Here is a 21,496-nt window from a genome sequence, read left to right on the forward strand (position 1 = left end):
ATACATTAACAGTCATAATACATAGCAATTATTATTTAGTAGACTTTGACTATTTTCAAATAACAAACATATGTTTCTGTAAATAAAAATTATCTCCCTTGTTATCCTTATGGAGAAATACGAAACTTTAAAGGGCCCCAGGGCCTCACTCTCTAATTATTTCCTTAAAAAGAAGGTTTCCTGCACAACTTCACGTTACGCTCTTTCCAATGACACCAAAAACATGTCAATCGGTTCAGTAGTTTCGGAGGAGTAATTGTCACAAAAATCGTGCTTGCGTATTAAATAAGTATAGATTACTACGTTGTATAGAGGTGTTTTTAGCATTGACCTATATGAAAGTGACAAGGGGATTAAAAAAAATTTGTCTTATCGAGGAATTTGTTAAATAAATAAATAAATAAATAATTCTTTATTGTCACATCAACGTTTTAAATCATAGCACAGCTAAAAAACAGATGACATTGTCAAAATTATTACTAACTTAACCTAATGTACAACAATATGTCTTATGCATAAAAAATGTTTGTAAACAAGTTGGCAAAATTAGTTAAACGATGACAGAAAAAAAAAAATTAGTTTCTATGTCATACAAAATAGAGTCATATTGATTGGTTAGTTTCATTGAGGTAATCATTAACACTGTAATACGTTTTGCTAATCAGAAAATCAGCAAGGCTGCTTTTAAAAGATTTATTATTAATTACATTTTTTAGAGCTGAGGGTAGTTTATTAAAAAGTGTTTTTCCCATGTATTTAGGTGTTTTTTCTACAAGCTTCAGTCGGTGTCTCGGATATTGGAAATTATTTTTAATTCTAGTGTTATATATGTGGTCAAAGTTTTCGCTAATGTAGTCATCAAAATTTGAATGCACCGCTAACAATGTTTTGTAAATAATCAAATTTATTTACAAATTTATTTATTTATTGTTTTATCGAGGTTCGTACAAACGAGGTTCAACTGTACTTTAATACTTTTCAGTGAAATGGCGACCATACAAAATAGGTATTTTGAGCCAAGTATGAATGGAGATGAGTGTAGGATGAGTGGCGCGATCTTGTAGTCTTGTTAGTGACTAAGGCCGACATATTCCTTAGACACAGCTGTTAATTAATAGCCCTTACAGCTAATGGTAACTAAGGGACCTACAGTTTATAATGGAATCCGAACTACATTTTTGCGTTTGATATATACAAAATGGTCTAATTGTCAGGATAGTACTGCGAGTAGTCGTAGTACTCACACGTGCGGACGTTAATCCACACCAGGGAGTATCACATCCACAGTACATGCCTATACATATCTACAATTCGTGACCTCCTAGTAGCTGGATTACAGGACGACGCCACCGTCCCAGTCAAATGTTTTAGACATGTCAGCTCAATTGATCCGAAAAATAAATCTGGGTAGATTATGTGGCCTATAATCTCTATTTCGCCCTTATTTTTAAATGCTGTAGTGTAAGAGGAGGTTAGTTATGCACTTGAGGAAGCAAACTAAACACTTGATTTAATGAGTTTTCTGACAAAATATAATATAACCACACAGCATTTTGTGTTTGGTAATCTTATTTAAATAAAATGTTTAAAGTAAAAAATAACATAAATCCTACATAGGCCTATACAAAAAAGATGAGATTAATTAAAAAAAAAAAAAATTGTGTTTCTTATGTAGAAATCCAATGAACTATTCCTTATATATTTACAAAGTTAATTTTGACTCTGCTAACACTGATTCTGATACCTCAGGAATGTTTCCCTCCAAAACTTATAGAAAACAATACTGGTAGTTATCTAATGAAATATTCACTCTTGCCATTCTCATATTGGTTGAAATAAAAAGTGATAATATTAAAATTTTTATTTTAACCTTAACCAATTTCCGCCCATCATATTTTATACAAATTTGCAGTCTTGTTTATAGGTACAGCATTAACATAGAATACCTATTTGAACACTTGAACTGTTTATTTTTATTTCATATCCATACAAAATCTAATGTTTCAAAAGTACTTGAACATTTTTAATGGTAGAAATAAATAACTCATACTAATTACCAAAGAGATATGTTTAAATTAAACCAAGCATTGCCATAAAATAGCAGGTTTTAAATTTTACAGTTTTCCCAGTGGGTAGGGCAATTAAGTCACTCGCCTTTCACAGTATACAATCCAAGTTAAGATAAGAAAACATGACTTCACTTTAAAGTAATGGTTAAAGATATTCTTATCTTGCAGTCAACATATTTATACATTTCTTGTGGAACGAAAATTCAAGCAAAAATACATTTTAGGCAAATATTTATGTTCTACCAGATTATTATCATAGCAAATTTCTTATTTAAATATGGAATTATTATTCTAGTAATGATTGAAACACACAGTGTATAATTTCTAGATGAACCAAGTATTGTATATACACAAATTTAGAAATTCAATTCATTCAATTAATAATACTGTGAAAGGCACTGGGACTTGGAAACCATTCATACATCTTCTACCCACACTCACGCACAACAACACACACTCACACACACACAGACGCATGCAACGACTCACTGCTACATGCCCTGTACAGGCGGCTGGTAGCATACAAGCATAGGCAAACCAAGCATATAACAGGCACAAAACGGACCTTTTGACTTGGTGTATTAGATAGAGTATTTTACTTGAATTTTTAAAACAATCTAAATATCTGCATAAATAAATGTTTGCATCTGTGGTCAGCAACTTGAACAAACAAGAATTTAGATACTATCAACACCAGGTATTTATAACCATTTTGCATAATATCAGACTATCATTCCATCATATGTTAATTTTTTTTAGTTACTTGTACATTGTATACATTGTAAGTAATATAATAAGTATAGGCCTATCTCAACTAATATATTGTGTTTTGTTTATTATTATCTAAAAGCATATAGTTTTGGTTGCTTTTTAACTATGATTTGGTTGAAACATACTCCAAGTAATTAAGTAGTTGTAAGCGGAAGAGATGTGTCATCGAGTCAGATTAGTTTTCTTCACCAATGACTCATTTCTGTAATTAACGTCCACGTCATCCATTGTCAACTACTTTTCTGCACGTTCACAATTTCAACATAAGCAAATGTCCCTATCGAAGTACAATAAAATGTCATACGGATATATTGTATCATAAAAATGCCTGTGCGCAAATTGTGAATTTTAGTAGGGCTCAAAACTTTTTGAGGCAAAACAAATCATTCAATTTACCTTTCAATGATCAAGTTTGTTTAAGACAGCTAGGGGGACAATTTATCCATTTAGCCAAGCAATTTAGCCTTTAGCAGAACGCATTAGCATTTTTTATACAAAAGCAATTTAGGTCACTCATTTATTTACATGATCCTTGTTGTACACTTCATTATTTAGATTGGGAATGAGGTTAAGAAAAAAATAAAATTTTGGAAATAGCATGATGCATGATGTTGTCCATGAAAATACCTAATCTAAATGTAGTTTTAATACAAATTTAAATTAAGTATGGTTTTCTTTGATTTTTAGTTTAAGTATTAATTTAAGTTTAAGTATTAGTTTAAGTATTTATTCAAACATCACAGAGAGCAGGTGTCATTTTTTATGTTGAGCTAGGCTGATTTAATGTTTAATTTTAGATTATTTTAATTTTTTCCACTGACCACACAACTTGTTAAAGTGGTCAGTTATATTTCCAATATTACAAGTGTTCACCTTGTAAATTTTTGATGGAAATAAAATCATTTAATCATTTATCAATATATATTTTTATATGTTATACATAATTTTTTTACAATTTAAGGGTCAGATTTTTTTACCTTGCATTAGTATGAAAATATTTGATTGTTTTTATTTATTTGCTTATAATAATGAATATTAAAAGCTGTGATTTGAAACTGAAGCATTTTATCTAGTCTATTAAGTACTAAACACCTGGTTGACGAGGAAACTAGAGTCAATGACCCCAGAGAAAGTGGCCAATCTCTCAACATAAACTGTACTTGGTCAAATACACCCATATGCACTTCAAAAGGATTTTAAATTTTTATTCAAGTGGTAAACCTTTTACCATCCAATAAGGTATAAATAAATGCAACTTAACAAACCCAAACAATTATCTATATTGTTAAAAGAATTTGTTGGATTTTTCTATTCAGCAAATTGACCCCTAAATATTTATCCTCTAGATGTGCCTTTTGCGAGTTTTTATGATATCCTGTGAAAGCTCTTCATCTTCAAGGCTTTTAAAATTTCATAGTTTGTGCTGAATTCTGTTGTCAATTATCTGGACTTTTTCAAGTTTACATTTGATTACATCAAAACAGATGGCCATGATACAATTTTGTTTACAACTATGAACTATGCGAAAATGGGCTTATCAACAGCAGCACAGCTGTGACATTACAGTTGGTGACGTTTAAGTGCATTCAAGTTAAATGTTGTACAGTAATGTTATTTGTATAAAATGTTAAGAAGAAAATGACTTGCGTTAGATTTTGCGTTTTTATAGGATTTTGGCTTTTTAAATATTGTAAGTTTGTTTCACTTTTTTATGCGTGATTTCATATTGTATTGGGTTACAAAGTTGTTTTCAGGGTTTGCTTAAACAAATTACAAGTCGGTGATAAGTTAATGATTATCACATAAAAAATAGATAATTTTCAAGTTAACTCAGAGCAATAGAAAATTGTAAATTAATTCAAATACATCACGGATTTTGAAGTCACAAAGTGACACACGCTTCTAGTTGGATTATTAAAATCTAAATAACATTACTTTTCATTTTACCGAGAAATTCTAAGTTGAATATTGTCGAGTATATATTGGCCGTCCACGTAACATTTGGTTTAATCAAGAAATTCTTTAGAGAATATCGCTTGGACATTCTCTCTCCATATTAACAAACATCAACCTTGTCTGACATTCCATGTCAATTTGTAGAGCATTCATATAACTAAATCATTCTTGTTACCGCCACCGACAAAGAATTCAGAACGGTGCGTGTTTTACAATTCGTTAACAATATTGGAAAAATATGTCACTAAGACAACTGGATTATTTTTCTTCTTTTTTTATGAGCTATGAGTAGCGTTACCTATACAATAAACCTATACAATAGCGTTACCTTAGTGACTAACAAGACTACAAGATCGTGCCACTCATCCTACACTCATCTCCTTTCATACTTGGCTTAAAATACCTTCATCCTGTGGTCGCCATTTCAGAATAAAGTATAGGCTTTGCAACTAGGTATGAGCACATAAGAGAAGAAAACGGGCTTTAAGCTATTGTAAAACCATTACACACCCACCATTGATAGTTAAAGATTAATTGTTAACACTTAGTTTTAAAATATAAACTTTACTTTGATTCACTAAAAGTTACTTTTATAAAAATATATATATCAATATGTTACTCAACGACTCTCCACGCATCGGACATTCCATGTGGGTTAAAATGAACTTTTGAAAGCAGCTGTGTTTGAATAAAATTATTTATGTTTTGTTTCAACAGTTTTCTACTTGTGGCGTCCATAGCTCAACTAGTAATTATATAAATAATAAAATATTAATATTAATTATAAAATAATGATTATATTAATTTATTGTTTATTCAATTTTACTGTTGTCTATATAAATTTATTATTAATTTTAAGTCAACAAATGTTAATTTTATCTGTAAAACCACATGACCATGTCTATTGCACGATTGTGAATGTCTAATTAATAACAATAACTGATGATTTGGTTAAACATTTATAATATTTACTTTTAGATTTAAGAGTAAGACACAAGTAAATACAATAATTGATATTGATTGATTGGATTAGTGAAGAAAAAATTATAACTTCGGCCCTCTTAAGCAACGGTTATAGTAAAAAGGATATTAAGAGAGCTTTTAAGAGACAGGATTGTAGGCTAGCACAAGTAGCAGCAACCGATAAACAAAAAGTCAGTGACAACAGTAGGAGAAAACACAATTCGTATCTTCCTTATGTGAAAGGGACATCGGAGAAGATTGGCAGGATTCTCAAAAAATACGACATCACACCAGTATATAGGCCTCTGAGAAAAATTAGCTCACTCCTACCCAATGGAAAAGACAAATTACCCCTAAGTGCACCGGGTGTATACAAGATTCCTTGTTCCTGTGGAAAAGTTTACATCGGAGAAACCAAACGGATGATTTCAACTAGATTGAAAGAACACATTCGCCAGACAAAACAGGAAAATATTGAAAAATCGGCAGTAGCAGAACACAGTTTTACAACGAAACACGCCATAGAATTTGACAAAGTTAAAGTACTCGCTAAAGAACCTTATTTCTACCATAGAAAAATCAAAGAAGCTATTGAAATCAAAAACATCCAGATAATTTCAATAAAGATGACAACTACAAGCTTCCACAGTCATGGAATCCGGTATTACGTCACCTTGTTTACTAGAAACTACTAGAAACAGCCAGAGCAAGGGGAGTATGCATTCCTGCATTCCACGCGCACGCCAATGACCTCACCCCAGCTATATAGTATACCTGGACGGACTTCTCTGACTTAGTCTCAGCCTAGCCACTGAGGATGCCACTTCATAGTAAGGGCGAAACGTCTGGCAGTGATATACAACTGACGACGCGGTTTACGCCGAAAACCATCACCATGGATTACAATAATTAATAATTCAATCCATGCAACAAATCTTAAATGAAAAATTATTATTATTGATTGATTTATATATCAAATCCACTATAAAGACATCACTCCACACAAAAAAACCAACATCTTAACCACTAAACCAGCAAAATATCAACATAATCTCACCTTATGACAATCGCTCTTCCCTTGGGCAATAGAAGTTTTGCATACTGAAAAAAACACAACTTTTTTTAGCAAGCAAACAAACATCTCTCATTTGAGAATTCTCTCAAGGCTACAGCTGGTTAGGTCAAGGCCACCAAGTCTAAATTGTGGCTGGCATCACCTCCATATCTTACTGTCAACTGAAACTGCGAAGAACATTTAAATACAATATCAAGGCCACATTCCATACATGTTTCAAACATGGTTTGATAATTTAAATATTCTCGAGTTGTTTTGAGGCGATCATCATCGAAAAAGATACTTTTGTCAAAAAATTTTATATAAATTTTCTTTTGCGTAGAAACATTAGTTTTGCTAATTTATCATATCTCAACAATTAATTGAAAACAAGTTGAAACACATAGGTCTAAGCCAAATTTGAGTGAAATAAAAACTACAATATAATATCAAGGGAGGTGTCCGCAGGGTAGTCTTAGGCAATAACAAACCCCTTTCTAGTTGAGTTCCCTTGATTGAGATTTTATAAACATTTACAGCCAATTAATGAAATTTGTCTGGCAAATATTTGTATAGCTATAGACCTGGACATAAGAGATTTTTCTCAAATTTTTCGACTTCTGAAAAAGATAAAACAATTTTCTTCCACTTCTAGTATTGTACAACACTTACATTTCATTAAATACAGATCAGAATTTTAATTACTCTACACACAAAAGTACACTTTCAAAACGTGAAATAAGCTAACAAAATAGGTTATTCCTGTTACTGCACGGCAAAATTACATAAGGTTAACTTTTTGTGTATTTGTGGTGCACGGAAAGTAACCGTTATGGGATTTTGCGGTGCAGACCGATCAGCTGATGCATAACACTGAGTTTTCGTGTGTATGTAACTTGACATAAGCACAGGAACTTAGCGTTATGAGTTTGGTTTTTTTTTATAATAAGATGAACTAACAAAAATATTCATGTTGTTTTCAAGTTTTTTGATATCGTAATGAAAAATAATGTTCAATACTCGTCTCAAAAGTGCCATTGCGGGGCTCGATAGCTTTTTCCACACTCCGCTTCGCCTCGCGCGTAAATGCAATCCCTCCCCGCAATAAGTCACATTTGAGACCAGTAATGAAAACTACTATTGTGGATATAATATTTTGAAGTATGGAAATGTTTATTTTCTTTCATCTTCTTCAAAACTTATGGTACCTACACGGAGAGAGGAAAAATCACAAAAGCAAAAAAAGTTATGTGGTATTAATAGAACTTTACGACTAATGAAAGGGTAGTTTTTTCTCATCATTTCAGCAAATAAATCAAATATTTAAGTTTACTGTATCTTTGAATATTTAATTACATCAGTTTGTACTATCTACTATGTACCACTAAAGTGAAACTGCAAACATTGCTAAAATCACTCACCGAAAGGATACTTGACGCCGGAGCTCTTTAGTCTGAGACTATTCGTGCGGACATCGTCACTTGTCAATTCTACAAATGCAGGTGTGAATACGCCTAAACATGAAGAAACAAAACATTCAGACACATCAGCGTTAGAAGATTTCAGCAGTTTTTTTTATTACAGTTGAATCTAAATTGTCCAATCTTCGGTCTGACCTTCCCTAGAATGCTGCTTGAATATTAAGGAATCACAAACCTATTTTTAAACAATTACTAAGCACAGACAACCCCATTTGTTGCCTGACTTTACGCAGAAGATACACGATGTGGTTCAAGCCCCTCACTAGACTGTACTTTCCATCTGAAGTTGCGCAATGCACACCAGCATAGAAAAAAAAAACCAAACAATTTGTTAACTCCTTATACTTACGTCGCTGCTACTAAACTCCCCACATCATTGTAAATGGAGACCAGAGGCTTGGTGAGCATGTTTTACTCTTACAAAATTAGTGATTTTATTTTATTTTGTTTTTGACCTTAAAATGAAAAAGGTTTCTATATAAGTCCACTTATTATGTAATTAATTATTAATAGCATGTTTTAAAATTTGCAATTACCTATATTATAAATGATTTTCAACAACATTCTAATAGTTCTGTGTTATACAACCTTCATCTTTTATCTGATCTTGCCATGGCAAGTTTATTTGGATACTGTAATGAAAAAGGTGATGGATTATTACTTTTGGTTTCTTCCAAGTGAAATATGGATGACAGTTAGCCTACTTTTATCATTATGAGTATAAATCAGCTTAATATTAGTTACTCAAATAACTGAGCTTTTACAAGCAAGTACAAGTTAATTACCTTAGTAATTAAGTAAGTACCGCTTAATACTGTAAATATCTGTTATCTACCACCACGAAGGTACACCAACACACCTAACACATCTATGTTTCACCTTATGGTATTCCTTATGACAGCATATGATTATATGCCTCAAAGTACAAGGGGAGGGTTGATTTTGTACAGTTATTTTCATCCTTCTGTTTGTTAATTTTTATTCTACTCCCAATCAAAGTATTTGCAGTATTGTACACTAATGTTGTAGCTAATAAATCATGTCTTAATACATGGAAGTGTAGGGAAGTGTATGTGAAGTGTTCATAAGGACACCCTAATGAGGAACACTTGAAAAAAAATCCATTTCCAAAAAGACACAGAATTTATTAAGGTGGAGTTAGTGCAATTTATTTTCAAAGTTGAAATCCAACTACTTTTTAAAAGCTGGATCTTATGAAACAAATCAATTTGGGAACTGGAAAAACATACTTTAATAATCACAACAGTTTTGATAAAACAAAATCCATAGTTTTTATATCCTACTACAAATATGTTTAGTTATAGTCTAGAAAGTTGTTCATAAAAAAAACAAATTTACAAACACATTGTAAAATGACATGAAAAGTCTGATCCCAAAAATAGATCTGAAAGGCAACCAGATTCTACTACAATGACTCGCACCCACAAGGACACCGGCCTAATAGATGAGTCAGGCTGTTTGACATTAGCACTTGGTTGACCTTGAAGGAACAAGTTGACAAGCGGCCAAAAACTCATTTAAAACAATTTGTTGTCATGGAGGGGCCCGTATTGATCAAGGAGTACTACACACATTTTATCTTAATAAGGAGTTGTTTGGAATGTTATTGAGTTTAACAATAAAAAACAAATTAATGTTGAAGGGAAACAAAATTGATGATAATTTGATATTTTAAAAATGCAAGTTATCATAGTTTTTTATATCCTTTCTTTTGTAGGACTGTTGATCAGGATGCTAAAGAAAGTTATTATATCAATGCAAAAATATTACATAACATTTGAGACAAAAGTATTTAATCAGCTATTGTGTGTATTTCTACTACACACATTTAAATGTTGTAACACCCTGATAGATTAACTAAAACTGGGCCTTATATGACAGTAAACTGACAAAGAGCAACAAGGACGAGTGTTTAATTTTTACACATCTACTTCGTGTAGCATTTTTTTAATTTTTTTTTAAGAGAACAATCAAAATTCTGGTCTTTTTATTTTCTAAACATTGAGCAATAATTTTAAAGATAGAATCAATATTAATGATCCAATGACAAAATGGCAACTGGGTCTAGTTGATCTTGCTTGGAATCAAACCCAGTGGTCTTTAGATAAACCACTTGACTATCAGAGAATAATGAAAAAGTGATATGAATGTACTAGATCACATATGTTGTAGCTAGGTCCATTTGAATTAAAAGCTTAATATGGTTAGACCTGTATAATGATGCTATATGTCCTATTTTTTCTGTTGGTTTGTTACACTACGATAACCAATCCAATCATAAAATATGCTACAGTTCACAATGAACTGCAAAAATACAGTGTTACAGGTCTAAACAATTGTTTAGCCCAACTCACGAGTGGAACAGGGAATCCCACACACATACAACCAATTCATCACCCAGTTGTGTTACACAGTTAAAAATAGAACCGAGGATTTTTCCGTGAGTTTGGACGAGTACCACAAACAGTTTGCTAAACCCTAACATCTATATTCCACACGCGGATCAATATTATTGCTTCTGTCAGCTAAACATGACTTGTGGACATGACTTGCATCTATTATTGAAACTTGCGTCACACAAATGGATTGCATCTATTTATATCTTTATAAATAAGTTATACTATTTTGCTCGTTTAATGATTTAGTTCTTTTTTAATTTGGCTTTAAAACTAGAGTGGAAAAATTTGATAACTTTTCTAAATCCAAATAAAGTATCACTTTTATCATTGCATTGTCAGAAACACAGTGGATATTTTAACTTGAATATGAATGAAGGGTGGGTGTAGAATGTAGTGAGATGCCTTGAGTAGCTTTGCTACAGACCAAGAGCAACGGTTTCATTACTCAGGACCATTTAAGTCCAATGATCACACGTGGCTGGGTCCATTTCTAAACCATTAAAAGTTACTGACTTTCGATGATTAAACCAGTGACATGAGCAACCCTCATACCACTATAATTGGCTTTACACCACACCCTAAATATATCATAAACTAAGACTTATTTAAACATCTTCATCGACTATCAAAGTGTAAAAAACTTAAATATAAAATAGTACTTAAAAGAGTCGACTTTAACTAATGTTTATTTTGAAGAGTTAAAACTAGCTAAAGCTAGCTAGTTGGTCTGCATAGATGAGTGTCTACTTCAATATCTTAAGTAAATTTGTCCACTACAACCAATATGATTTTGTCAGTGAGGTTTATGAATTAGTCGACATTTGACCGTAACTCACCTAAATCCCAGATTGTTCAAAGTTCAAAAACATACAGCTAAAATAAAACAACAAACCGACTCAGAAAAAACCCATCAGACGGTTTAGAACTTAATTATCAGTTTATGACTTCTACTAGTAAACTAAGTTTAGACGAGTTGCTCACCAATATCTTCCAAGTTACAGTCGTGGATGATTCTGTAGGCGACATATCTGTCAAGCAGCTTACGGACGTTGTTTAACGGGTCAATTACTGCCACTTCGGGGTGGTTTTTCATGTAAGACTCGACATTTTCTATCATTGCCATCGCCTAAGATCAAACAAATTTAGATGGGTAATAATATAAATCAGAACAGTACCTATACATCTATGTACAATCGATGTACATAATTGCATGTACATCTATGTACCTACATATTAGGAACAATAATTTTAAATTTTCAAAACTAAATTAAAATTTTTTTTAAACAATTATTTCTGTTGAACTAGGAATCGACAGAACTTAAAATTATCCATTAACAGACTTTTTAACAGCCACAATATATGTAAAAATTTTAAATAAACTGCTGCATCAAAAATCTACAAAACAGTCCAATCCAAAAAAATTTTTTAAACCCTATTTTCAAACAAATAGTAGCCTGCTTTTTGCACATTATTTTAATCACCCCAATATTTTATGTCTAAATCTAAATATTGTCTCCATCTAAAATTCTAGATAAAAATAATTCTGAAGCTTGATGATGGGGTCAATAATAATACAATGCCCTGAAAACTCTGTTCAATTTTGCCACCTAGTTAGTTTTTTGTTGGACCGATTGTTGCATACATGTTACTTTTTAGTTCTTAATAAACATTGACAACTAATGCCTGGCAATAGTAGCTTAATGTAAATGATTTTAAATGTGAAATACAATTGAGTATTGATGTTGAATCTGCAACAAATATGTGTAAAAATGTAAGATTTTGTTAGTCAAAGCAAACGATAAAAGAAACTGAGTCCACCATAATATGACCTTATTGTGGCATTGGGAAACCACAAGATTACTTGGGACAGTTATTCATTGGTGTTAGCTGATTTTGATAAAATAAATTCCTAAGTAACAGCTTTATAAAATAACACATATGATCACTTGGAATTTAAACTATTTCCTACATTTGATAAATGGATACCATATTTCATTGTGTAACTAAAACATTGATAATAAAAATATAATCATTTGGGATATAAAATTTTCCTACAATGATAAATTGATACAATTTCAGTCTGCTACAACATTTATAGTTTTTAACCACCAAATCATATTGCAAAACTTGTCTGTTTCCTCATTTAAAATCTTACAACCAATCTAAAGTAATTTTCACTAAATTGTAGTCTTGAGGAAGGAGAAAATGACCTTAAAAATCTATTAGTTTTAATGTACAACGTTACAATATGGATCTTAACGTAGTTGGAACATATTTAGCTTAATTAATAGCTTTGTGTAAAAGGGAAGCCTTGAAAAAGTAGGCTGCTCTTTACTTAGTAACCAATAAGTAACAAAAGAACCACTATACAATAACTAACTTGTCATATTGGTAACCATAACTTAGGCTACCTTAGTATTTCCGTGGAACGTTTGAACAATGATGTCAGAAAGCTTGTGAACAATGACAGCGAATGGTCCCTGAGACTCTAGCGGTAGGTCGAGGTTAATCTGAAAACATTCAATTTTGTACAAAACATCTAGATGCTTCACATTTTATTATTTAATTATTGAAAACAATAGACCCCAATAAGTAAACCATGTCTGGATGCCTGATGAGTAAAAATAATTAATTAACATTGCAATGGTTTCCTTATCGTGAATCTTCTGCACAGTCATTAATTTTTTAATTCCAGGTTTAAAGCTCCTATAGCCTATAGCTCCTATATAGTTTAGCTGTTTGAAGTGCCAGCATCCCTCCCACCATTTCATAGCACTGCACTGTAAATAAACGTTAAGTAAAAATTGGTGAAATTATATTGAGAAAGTTTCAGTATTTTAAATGTCCCTGCCGCAGAAAACCTGGCAAAAAATAGAATTTAGACTAAGGTTTCAATTGACTGCCATATCTTACTGTGTTAAGATAGAGACATCTAATTTGCATTGTTAGTTTTCTTTTATCTTGACCTTCAAAATAAGGGGTCACTCAATGGGTCTTACAGTTTGAAATTTTTGAGTTTCCACCAAAAACCCCCATTTTGGGGATGTACACGAAGTGGCGGTTATGCCCCAAAAGTAGTTCATAACATGTCATAAAGGTGTGCAGAGTTTAGTTTTTGTAGTTTGGGCAGTTAAAAATTAACAGGGGGTCTTGAGAGTTTTTATTAACCCTGTATAGCCTATATATAAATAAAACTTTTAACAAAGAGTGTTTTTGGCCTCTGGGGAAATCAAAGGTCCCGGGGGGTCTAGGTATTACCATGCCAACTACGGTAATGTCTACTTCCCTATAGGGAAATCTGCTAAAAGAAATGTACAGTAATTATCTTACCTTGACTAATGAGAAGCCGTGTTTCCTGAAAAAAAAAAACAGAAAATCAAATTAATTTTGGAAATGTTACACTAAGGCCTAACTTACAATACTTAGGCTATGGCTACCTATTGATTATTATATCAAACCTTCACTTCTAAATTATGCATGGTGATAAAAAAGAATGTCCCAATAATTTTAACTTAAAATATTATTGATCTTAGTGCACAACCGCCCCCGACACTGCATTACCGTACCGACAACTGGAGAGGTCTAGAGTTTAGAAAAATCGCTGCTAAATGTCTACACGAGCGCTAACCTTTCTATATTCAATATAAAATAAGTTAGGCAACAATTGTCGATCTTTGAGGAAAGTGTTTGAGCTTCGCAACAAAAAGCGCTGGTTGAATATTTGTGCAATGTGTGTCTTGCACCATGAAACTAGCCTTGTGTTGTGTGCGTCACAGCATACACTTTACCTTACAGTTTAAAAAAACTTAGGCCTAGCCTAAACATTTTGTTATTAATGAAATGTATTCAAGCATTTTTTTAATTAGTATTTATTGTGTTAAAGCACTAACTTACCTAGGCTATTTCAAATGTGCACAAACATAGAGATAACATAACTTAATCAACAACTCGATTTGTTATAACCTAACTTAAGTAACCGTATTTAAACTTAAATTTTACGGTACCTTTCTAATCTAACTTAACCTAACTTCTCAAAACACTTACCTAATACAACTGTATTACTAGGGTATTACTGTGTAATAGGCCTACTGTGTAATGGGGTAATACTGTGTATTACCAGTAGACCCCCTCTTATCCGGACACTTTTTAACCGGACATCACTCGGCAGAAATTACATCTCTTTAACCGGACAATTCTTATCTGCACATTGGTTTAACTGGACAAGATTGGCAGGAAGTGGGCTGTACTGAAACGACTGTTCTCGTGGGAAAGATTTGAGACCTGTGATCACGTGTCTAAATACAATGCTCTCCTAAATTTAAGTCAAATTATTTGGGTTACATAACGAGTTTTCGGGGACGTTGCTTTAACCGGAAAACCAGTTATTCGGACTGGCCTCGATCCCTAGGAGTCCGGATAAGAGGGAGTCTACTGTACAGTCACAAATCCAAAAAACATCCAACCTGCCTACCTCACATGTCTAAAAAATAATTGATTACCGAAAACCGGGGTGAAGATGAACACTTTTTCTAGGTTTTTCTTGAATAACTTTCTTGTTAAATAAGATATCATTATATTGTATTTGACTTATGGTAATATAATAACTTAAGTTAAAAAAAATTTAACACAAAAATCTAACTTAAAAAAATAAATTATACCTGTTCATGTTCACCCTGGGTTTGGGGTCAAGATGAACACCTTGTAAATACATTTTGCATTAGGCCTTGCTCTAGTGTTCATTTTCACCCCACATCTGAAGAGAGCACAAAAAACTGAACATAGGCCTAATAAAGTTATTTTAAGGTTAAAATTTTTTTTTATATAATTTTTTTGGTTTTTTGACAAATTGTCTATTAAACATGGATTTAGGGAGACATAATTTTTTTACAAAAAAACACGGTCGCTTAAAATAATTTTTTTTTAACACGCCAATGGGGTTATGATCGTTGTGTTTTATGTAGACAAAAAGATGCTGATTCATAAAATATGTTTTATTTATTTCATTTTTTATGATTTCTTAAAAAAAAAAATATATAATAAACATTTTCCGAGTTTTGTTCATCTTCACCCCGGTTTTAAGTTAGTTAACAATAATCTGTTCAGTTGCATTTAGGCCTACAAATAACTTAACCGATAATTTTTTTTATAAGTTTTAAGTGGGGAAATTATCTGTATTGTTCAAGGGAACCTATCGTAAATCATTAAAAAACTAAATTTTTTCTGAACAAAAAATTATGCAAAAATGTTTCTGAGCTGTCACAAACACTGAATAAACTACACACGATTGTTTGAATTTTATAACTGAAATGCCTCTTGTCTGATTGTCCCTTTCACCATTAAGTTACTGTGTTAAGTTAAGTAAGTAAATTGAAATTGAATACTAACACAAACATGAATGATTTGAAGGGTCGTCTAGGGAAGAAGAAGACACCTAAGACGACAAGCATTAACTTTGTACAAAGAGGTCCAGGCCTAGGCTAAACAAAACAATTTCAAAATCGATTGTTTATAGGCCTAATTAAAAATTTATATATAAGCTAACTTTGGCCTAGGTTAATTGATATATACAGTGAAGTCCCGATAATCCGAACTTCGGTACCGGTAATCCAAAAGTCTGCTTAATCCAAAACCAAAATTTGTATTCCAACCACGCCAAATCACAAATGGATTTTCAAAAATATTTAATTGATAATGCTGCAGCCCTTAAGTCTAGCCTAAAGTAATGTGAAAAAACCATCCCGGGCTCATGCCTAGCATCCTAAGACAAAAAGTTTTTTTTTTAATAGGTATTTTTAAAATAAAAAAAAGATTTGGAGAGGATTAAATTATCTAGAGTGTTGTGGTTTCAATATTTTTAATATCATACCATAAAGCCTGAAAATCTTCTTTGAATGTAGACAAAAAATGGCAATTTTAAACTGCTTTAACTAATTAGAATTGTTACTTAAAATTCTAAAACCAGAGACGCATATATTGTTCTTTGTTCTGTAAAACCCTACTCATTGTTTTTTTACTAGCATGTATGGGTAGGCCTAGTTCACAAATAGGCAGTTGCCGTGGACGTCTGCAAGCGATTCTCGCGGCGCTGTTCAATGGCGCAACATAGCTATACTGAAGCCCGAGCTGAGATTTCCAAATCGATGTCCTGCGGACCCTTAAGTTAGGCCAGCTGTATGACGTTCGTGAGGGTCAAAAATTATGAAATTGCAGTGATTTTCTCAAAGAAGAAATTTTGATTCCAAAACCAGCTACAGTAGCCTAGACTCTTTCTCCTCTTGTCCGGACTTCTCGGGACCGAGGCCAGTCCGGATAAAGGGGTTTTCCGGCTTAACCGACGTCCGCAAAAACTCGTTAAAACAGACTGTTTAATGTGATATTCGACTTAAATTTATGAGAGCATTAAGTACGGTATTTAGACACTTGATCACTGGTCTCAAATCTTTCCCACGAGAACAGTCGTCTCAGTACTGCCCACTTCCTGCCGATCTAGTCCGGTTAAACCAATGTGCTGATAAAAATTGACCGGTTAAAGAGATGTCATTTTCGCCGAGTGTAGTCCGGTTAAACCGATGTCCAGTTAAAAGGTGAACAAATAAGAGGGGAGTCTACTGTCCATATGCGAAATATGTGGAGACGAGATGGAGACCAGACACTTACAACTTAGGCAGAGGATACACGTCCGGTAACCGGGCATGGATTAGCCTAAAATACCTCAAATTCTAACAAAAGATGTAGGCTACAGTTGAAAAGAAACGGCATTCTAAGCAAAATCTTTGACAAAAAGTTAGTGTCACCGATAGGATTCCATCTAGGCCCTACAATAGGTACTGTAACTTAAGTTTAAATATTAGTTGGGGTTCGTTGTGAATAAATACATCAGCTGAGTACTCTAACCACTACACCACGAACACCTATGGCTGCTCGGTGTATTCATAGTGTTCCGGGCCCCAGCAACCCGGTGACATCACTGCCGGACACCACGTTCAGTTACCAGATGACGTGTATCCTCTGCGTGAAACTTAACTGGAGAATAGTGTTCTACAGTCTGATCAAAGAAATCACTTACCTACAAACACTGGCAAATTCTGTCCATTTCAGTTTCTGACTCTTCTTATCAGACATCCAGTATCCTATAATTTTTGAATCACTGTTGGGTTTCATTTTTAATTCTGTCATTTTCAAAGTTTTAAAGAACAAACGAGTTAATTTTCATTCCAGAGGTAATTTATAAGGATAGCCCGCTTAAGGTTGGGGTTGAAACAGCAACAGGTTTTTAAAGAGATCAAATTAAAAAGTGTCACTGTCAACCAAGTCAAGAAAATCAGTTTTTAAAACTACTTAGAGTTAATTTGACCTTATTTACACGAATGTCATACAGTTTACGTCAATTTATGAATAAATTGCACATGAATACTGAAAGACTTCTGTCTGACGACAAACAACGCATAACCAAAACCAAAACACTAACACAAACACACACACAATAACACTGAACACTGAACTGAAGTGAAATGAAAACAAAACAAAACTGAACCTGAACCAGAAAGGCAGAACAGAACGCGCAGAACCAGAACACCAACGATCCGAATTCAAGCTGGACTGAATTCACTGAATCACTGCACTGACTGAAGAAATGAAATTGGTTTGGTTTCTATGGTAACGTTATGCTGGGACAGGCCTTGGGCGTAGTGTGTGTTATGTCAGTTGCCAATGATTTATTTATTTTTACGGCAAAAATTGATTATGTAAATCAATGTCCAAGGATAAAGTATCGTCCCCTTGTATGCGGTTGTACAAGGTTAATTAATAAATCTGTATTTTTTAAGACTGTACGAATTACTAGACATAATACTATTTATAGGAACGTGTGTACTCATAATTTTTGTACTCACAATTTTTGCCATGCGATGTTATATTATTATTGTTATATTTAGTAGGATAGAAGAAGCGATTAAGAGTATTCGATTCAGATCACTTGACATATTTATAAAAATATATAGAAAACAAAGGCAACACCCAGGTGAGGTGAATCACTGAACTCCCACATTTCAGGAACCTTAGTACGTTGTAACAGTGTAGTGCTAGCGCTAGCAGTGGCACACGGAACTGAAGCTGACTCCAACTGGTTAAATTTGATTAAAATATGTACGGGGAAGGGGTTGGACTATATGTTTAATCCGTTCCTAGAAAGAAGTGCTCTTTAAACTGCCAGCTGGCGATATCGCATACTTTTATCTATCTATCTATACTATTATAAAAAAGAGGTGGTGTCTGTGTGTGTGTATGGGAAAAGTAAACGCGAAAACTACTGGTCGGATCGGGCTGAAATTTGGCATGATGATAGCTCACATTCCCGATTAACATATAGGCATATTTTTATCCCAAAAATCCTTTCGGGCTCCGCCCCAGTGGCTCTAGAGTTTCCCATGTTAACCTTATGAGAAATGAAATTATTGAATCTTAACAGCTGTTTCAATTAAACAAGTTGGTTCTGTTCTGTGATGTTCAATAGCATTTAAGTTACAAGGATTACCAACAGGGTGCAGCACTAGCACTATTATTTCTTTTTTACATTTATGACAACAGCAAAAGGTGAGTGAGCGTAGCGAACAAACTTCAACCTGGAGGCGAGTGAGCGTAGCGAACGAGCTAACCTGAAGGCAATTGAGCGTAGCGAACGAGCTAACCTGAAGGAAAGTGAGCGCAGCGAACGAGCTCCAACCCAAAGGTGAGTGAGCGTAGCGAACGAACTTCAAAAAGAACCGAAATTTCTTAAACCATGTCCTCACTCATAACTGCTATAAGCATTTGATACTTATATGCCAACCCCGTACGAAGGACGGGTACTCTGCTAGTACTATTATAAAAAAGAGGTGGTTGCTGTATGTGTGTATGGGAAAAGTAAACTCGAAAAATACTGGTCGGATTGGGCTGAAATTTGGCATGATGATAGCTCACATTCCCGATTAACATATAGGCATATTCTTATTTCAAAAATCCTTTCGGGCTCCGCCCCAGTGGCTCTGGAGTTTCCCATGTTAACCTTATGAGAAATGGAATTATTGAATCTTAACAGCTGTTTCAGTTAAACAAGTTGGTTCTGTTCTATGATGTTCAATAGCATTAAAGTTACAAGGATTACCAACAGGGCAGCACTATTATTTCTTTTACATTTATGACAACAGCTAATTTGCAACCAAAAGGTGAGTGAGCGTAGCGAACGAACTTCAACCTGGAGGCGAGTTACCGTAGCGAACGAGCTAACCTGAAGACAAGTGAGCGCAGCGAACGAGCTCCAACCTAAAGGTGAGTGAGCGTAGCGAACAAATTTCAACCAGGACGTGATTGAGCCATGCGAACGAGATAATCTTGAAAATTAAGAAATTAAACGGGGCAAAGCCCGCGGGTACAAGCTAGTATAAATATAAATTCCCCTGAGAAAAACTAAATGGTTCTGACTATGAAGTTCTGACCCTTGATTATGAAGGGTTATAGTTAAGTTTATGTTTGTTTTGCAATTTATAGAGACAGTCAAAAATTCGCTTTTAGCAAATTTCCCATATAGGGAATAGGCTGACCAGTCTCATGGTTAGACCTAGACCTGGGCCCGATTTACTTTTTCCGTTTTGAGGCCAAAAACACCCTCTGTTCAAATTCATACAGGAATATTATATATTTGCCCTATCCGAGCCACAGGTACAGGGTGGGTAGCAGGTGGCGGATGGCGAATGCTCCGGTGGAACGCTGCGAATAAGGGACAACCTGAATAAGCAGTCCTGGACCGAGGCGGCAGCATCACGTGGGTTACTTTCTGGTGAGGGTCACACTCATCAAAAACCACTGTGCCCTAAGATGTTGCTGTGTCATGGCAAGTAGGTGCTGTAATTACAATAATCTGGCATCTTTTAGTCAGCGTCGGTTCAGTTCACAGAATGTGGGCTGTTTACAATGCTCCAGGAACTAACAATTCCTGGTTCTATAAACACCCAGTAGAAAAACTGGACCTTCTAGATGACAAGCAATTATGACTCGTGGAAGTAATGACAATAATACCCCAGGTGGTAACGAATCCAGAATCCACCCATCAAATGATGGCAACCAGGAATTCGGATTCTGGGGAACCTGGACTTACATGATCCTTTCAGAGAAAGTCAAAGTTCTCTGGCAACTTACAAACCCCAGATAATCAAACCAGGAAAACTTGTAAACCTTACTACAGAACTTGACGAACAAAAGATAGCTATTTTGGCTTTACAAGAAACAGTTTTACAGATGAAGATACAGCTGATTATGAAAATTATAGAATTTTTAAAAGCAAGACAGAAAAACAAATTGGAAGATGAGCTCCTCATCTAGTAATGGGATAATCGAATACTTTTGAGAATTCGAATACATGTGTTCGAATACTTAGAATTATTCGAATACATGTGTTCGAATACTTAGAATTATTCGAATAATTATTCGAATACTTGTATGGCTACATGGTGTGAATAAACCAATATGGCAATTTCAATTTTCCCAAGTCTATTGTAAATCAAAGCATTGTTGCCATTCATGTCTAAATACATTTAAATGAAAATAAATATAGTTCAGTTCTTCTCTAACTTATATAGGTTAAATTTCAAACAAACTAAAACCTAAATTAAATAGATTATTGTTCTCTCTCACTCAATTAGGTAATGAATCATTTTATATTGTGAAATAACTAGACAAAAGTATTCATTATATTCGTTATAGATTTAGTGAGAAGTGAATTTTAATTTTAAAACAGTGCTATTTGTT

At 33.6% G+C, this 21,496-nt stretch overlaps 1 protein-coding gene across 1 annotated transcript in view; it reads right to left on the reverse strand.

Annotated features, from left to right (window-relative positions):
- The window catches only part of LOC128985599 (inositol-tetrakisphosphate 1-kinase-like), a 68,688-nt gene extending 50,432 nt beyond the window's left edge, over window positions 1–18,256 (reverse strand). The window contains exons 1-6 of the mRNA XM_054405224.1: window positions 17,781–18,256; window positions 14,045–14,069; window positions 13,126–13,224; window positions 11,696–11,840; window positions 8,235–8,327; window positions 6,817–6,860 (exon numbers count right to left, since the gene is read on the reverse strand). Coding sequence (XP_054261199.1) covers window positions 6,817–6,860; window positions 8,235–8,327; window positions 11,696–11,840; window positions 13,126–13,224; window positions 14,045–14,069; window positions 17,781–17,890 — 516 coding nt within the window. The 5' untranslated portion in view covers window positions 17,891–18,256. The remainder of the gene's footprint in view (window positions 1–6,816; window positions 6,861–8,234; window positions 8,328–11,695; window positions 11,841–13,125; window positions 13,225–14,044; window positions 14,070–17,780) is intronic.
- Window positions 18,257–21,496: the final 3,240 nt, after the last annotated feature.

Source organism: Macrosteles quadrilineatus, unplaced genomic scaffold (genome assembly GCF_028750875.1).
Source record: "Macrosteles quadrilineatus isolate MER2022 unplaced genomic scaffold, UCM_ALF_1.0 Scaffold_2__2_contigs__length_208266976, whole genome shotgun sequence".
In the NCBI taxonomy this organism is placed as follows: domain Eukaryota; kingdom Metazoa; phylum Arthropoda; class Insecta; order Hemiptera; family Cicadellidae; genus Macrosteles; species Macrosteles quadrilineatus.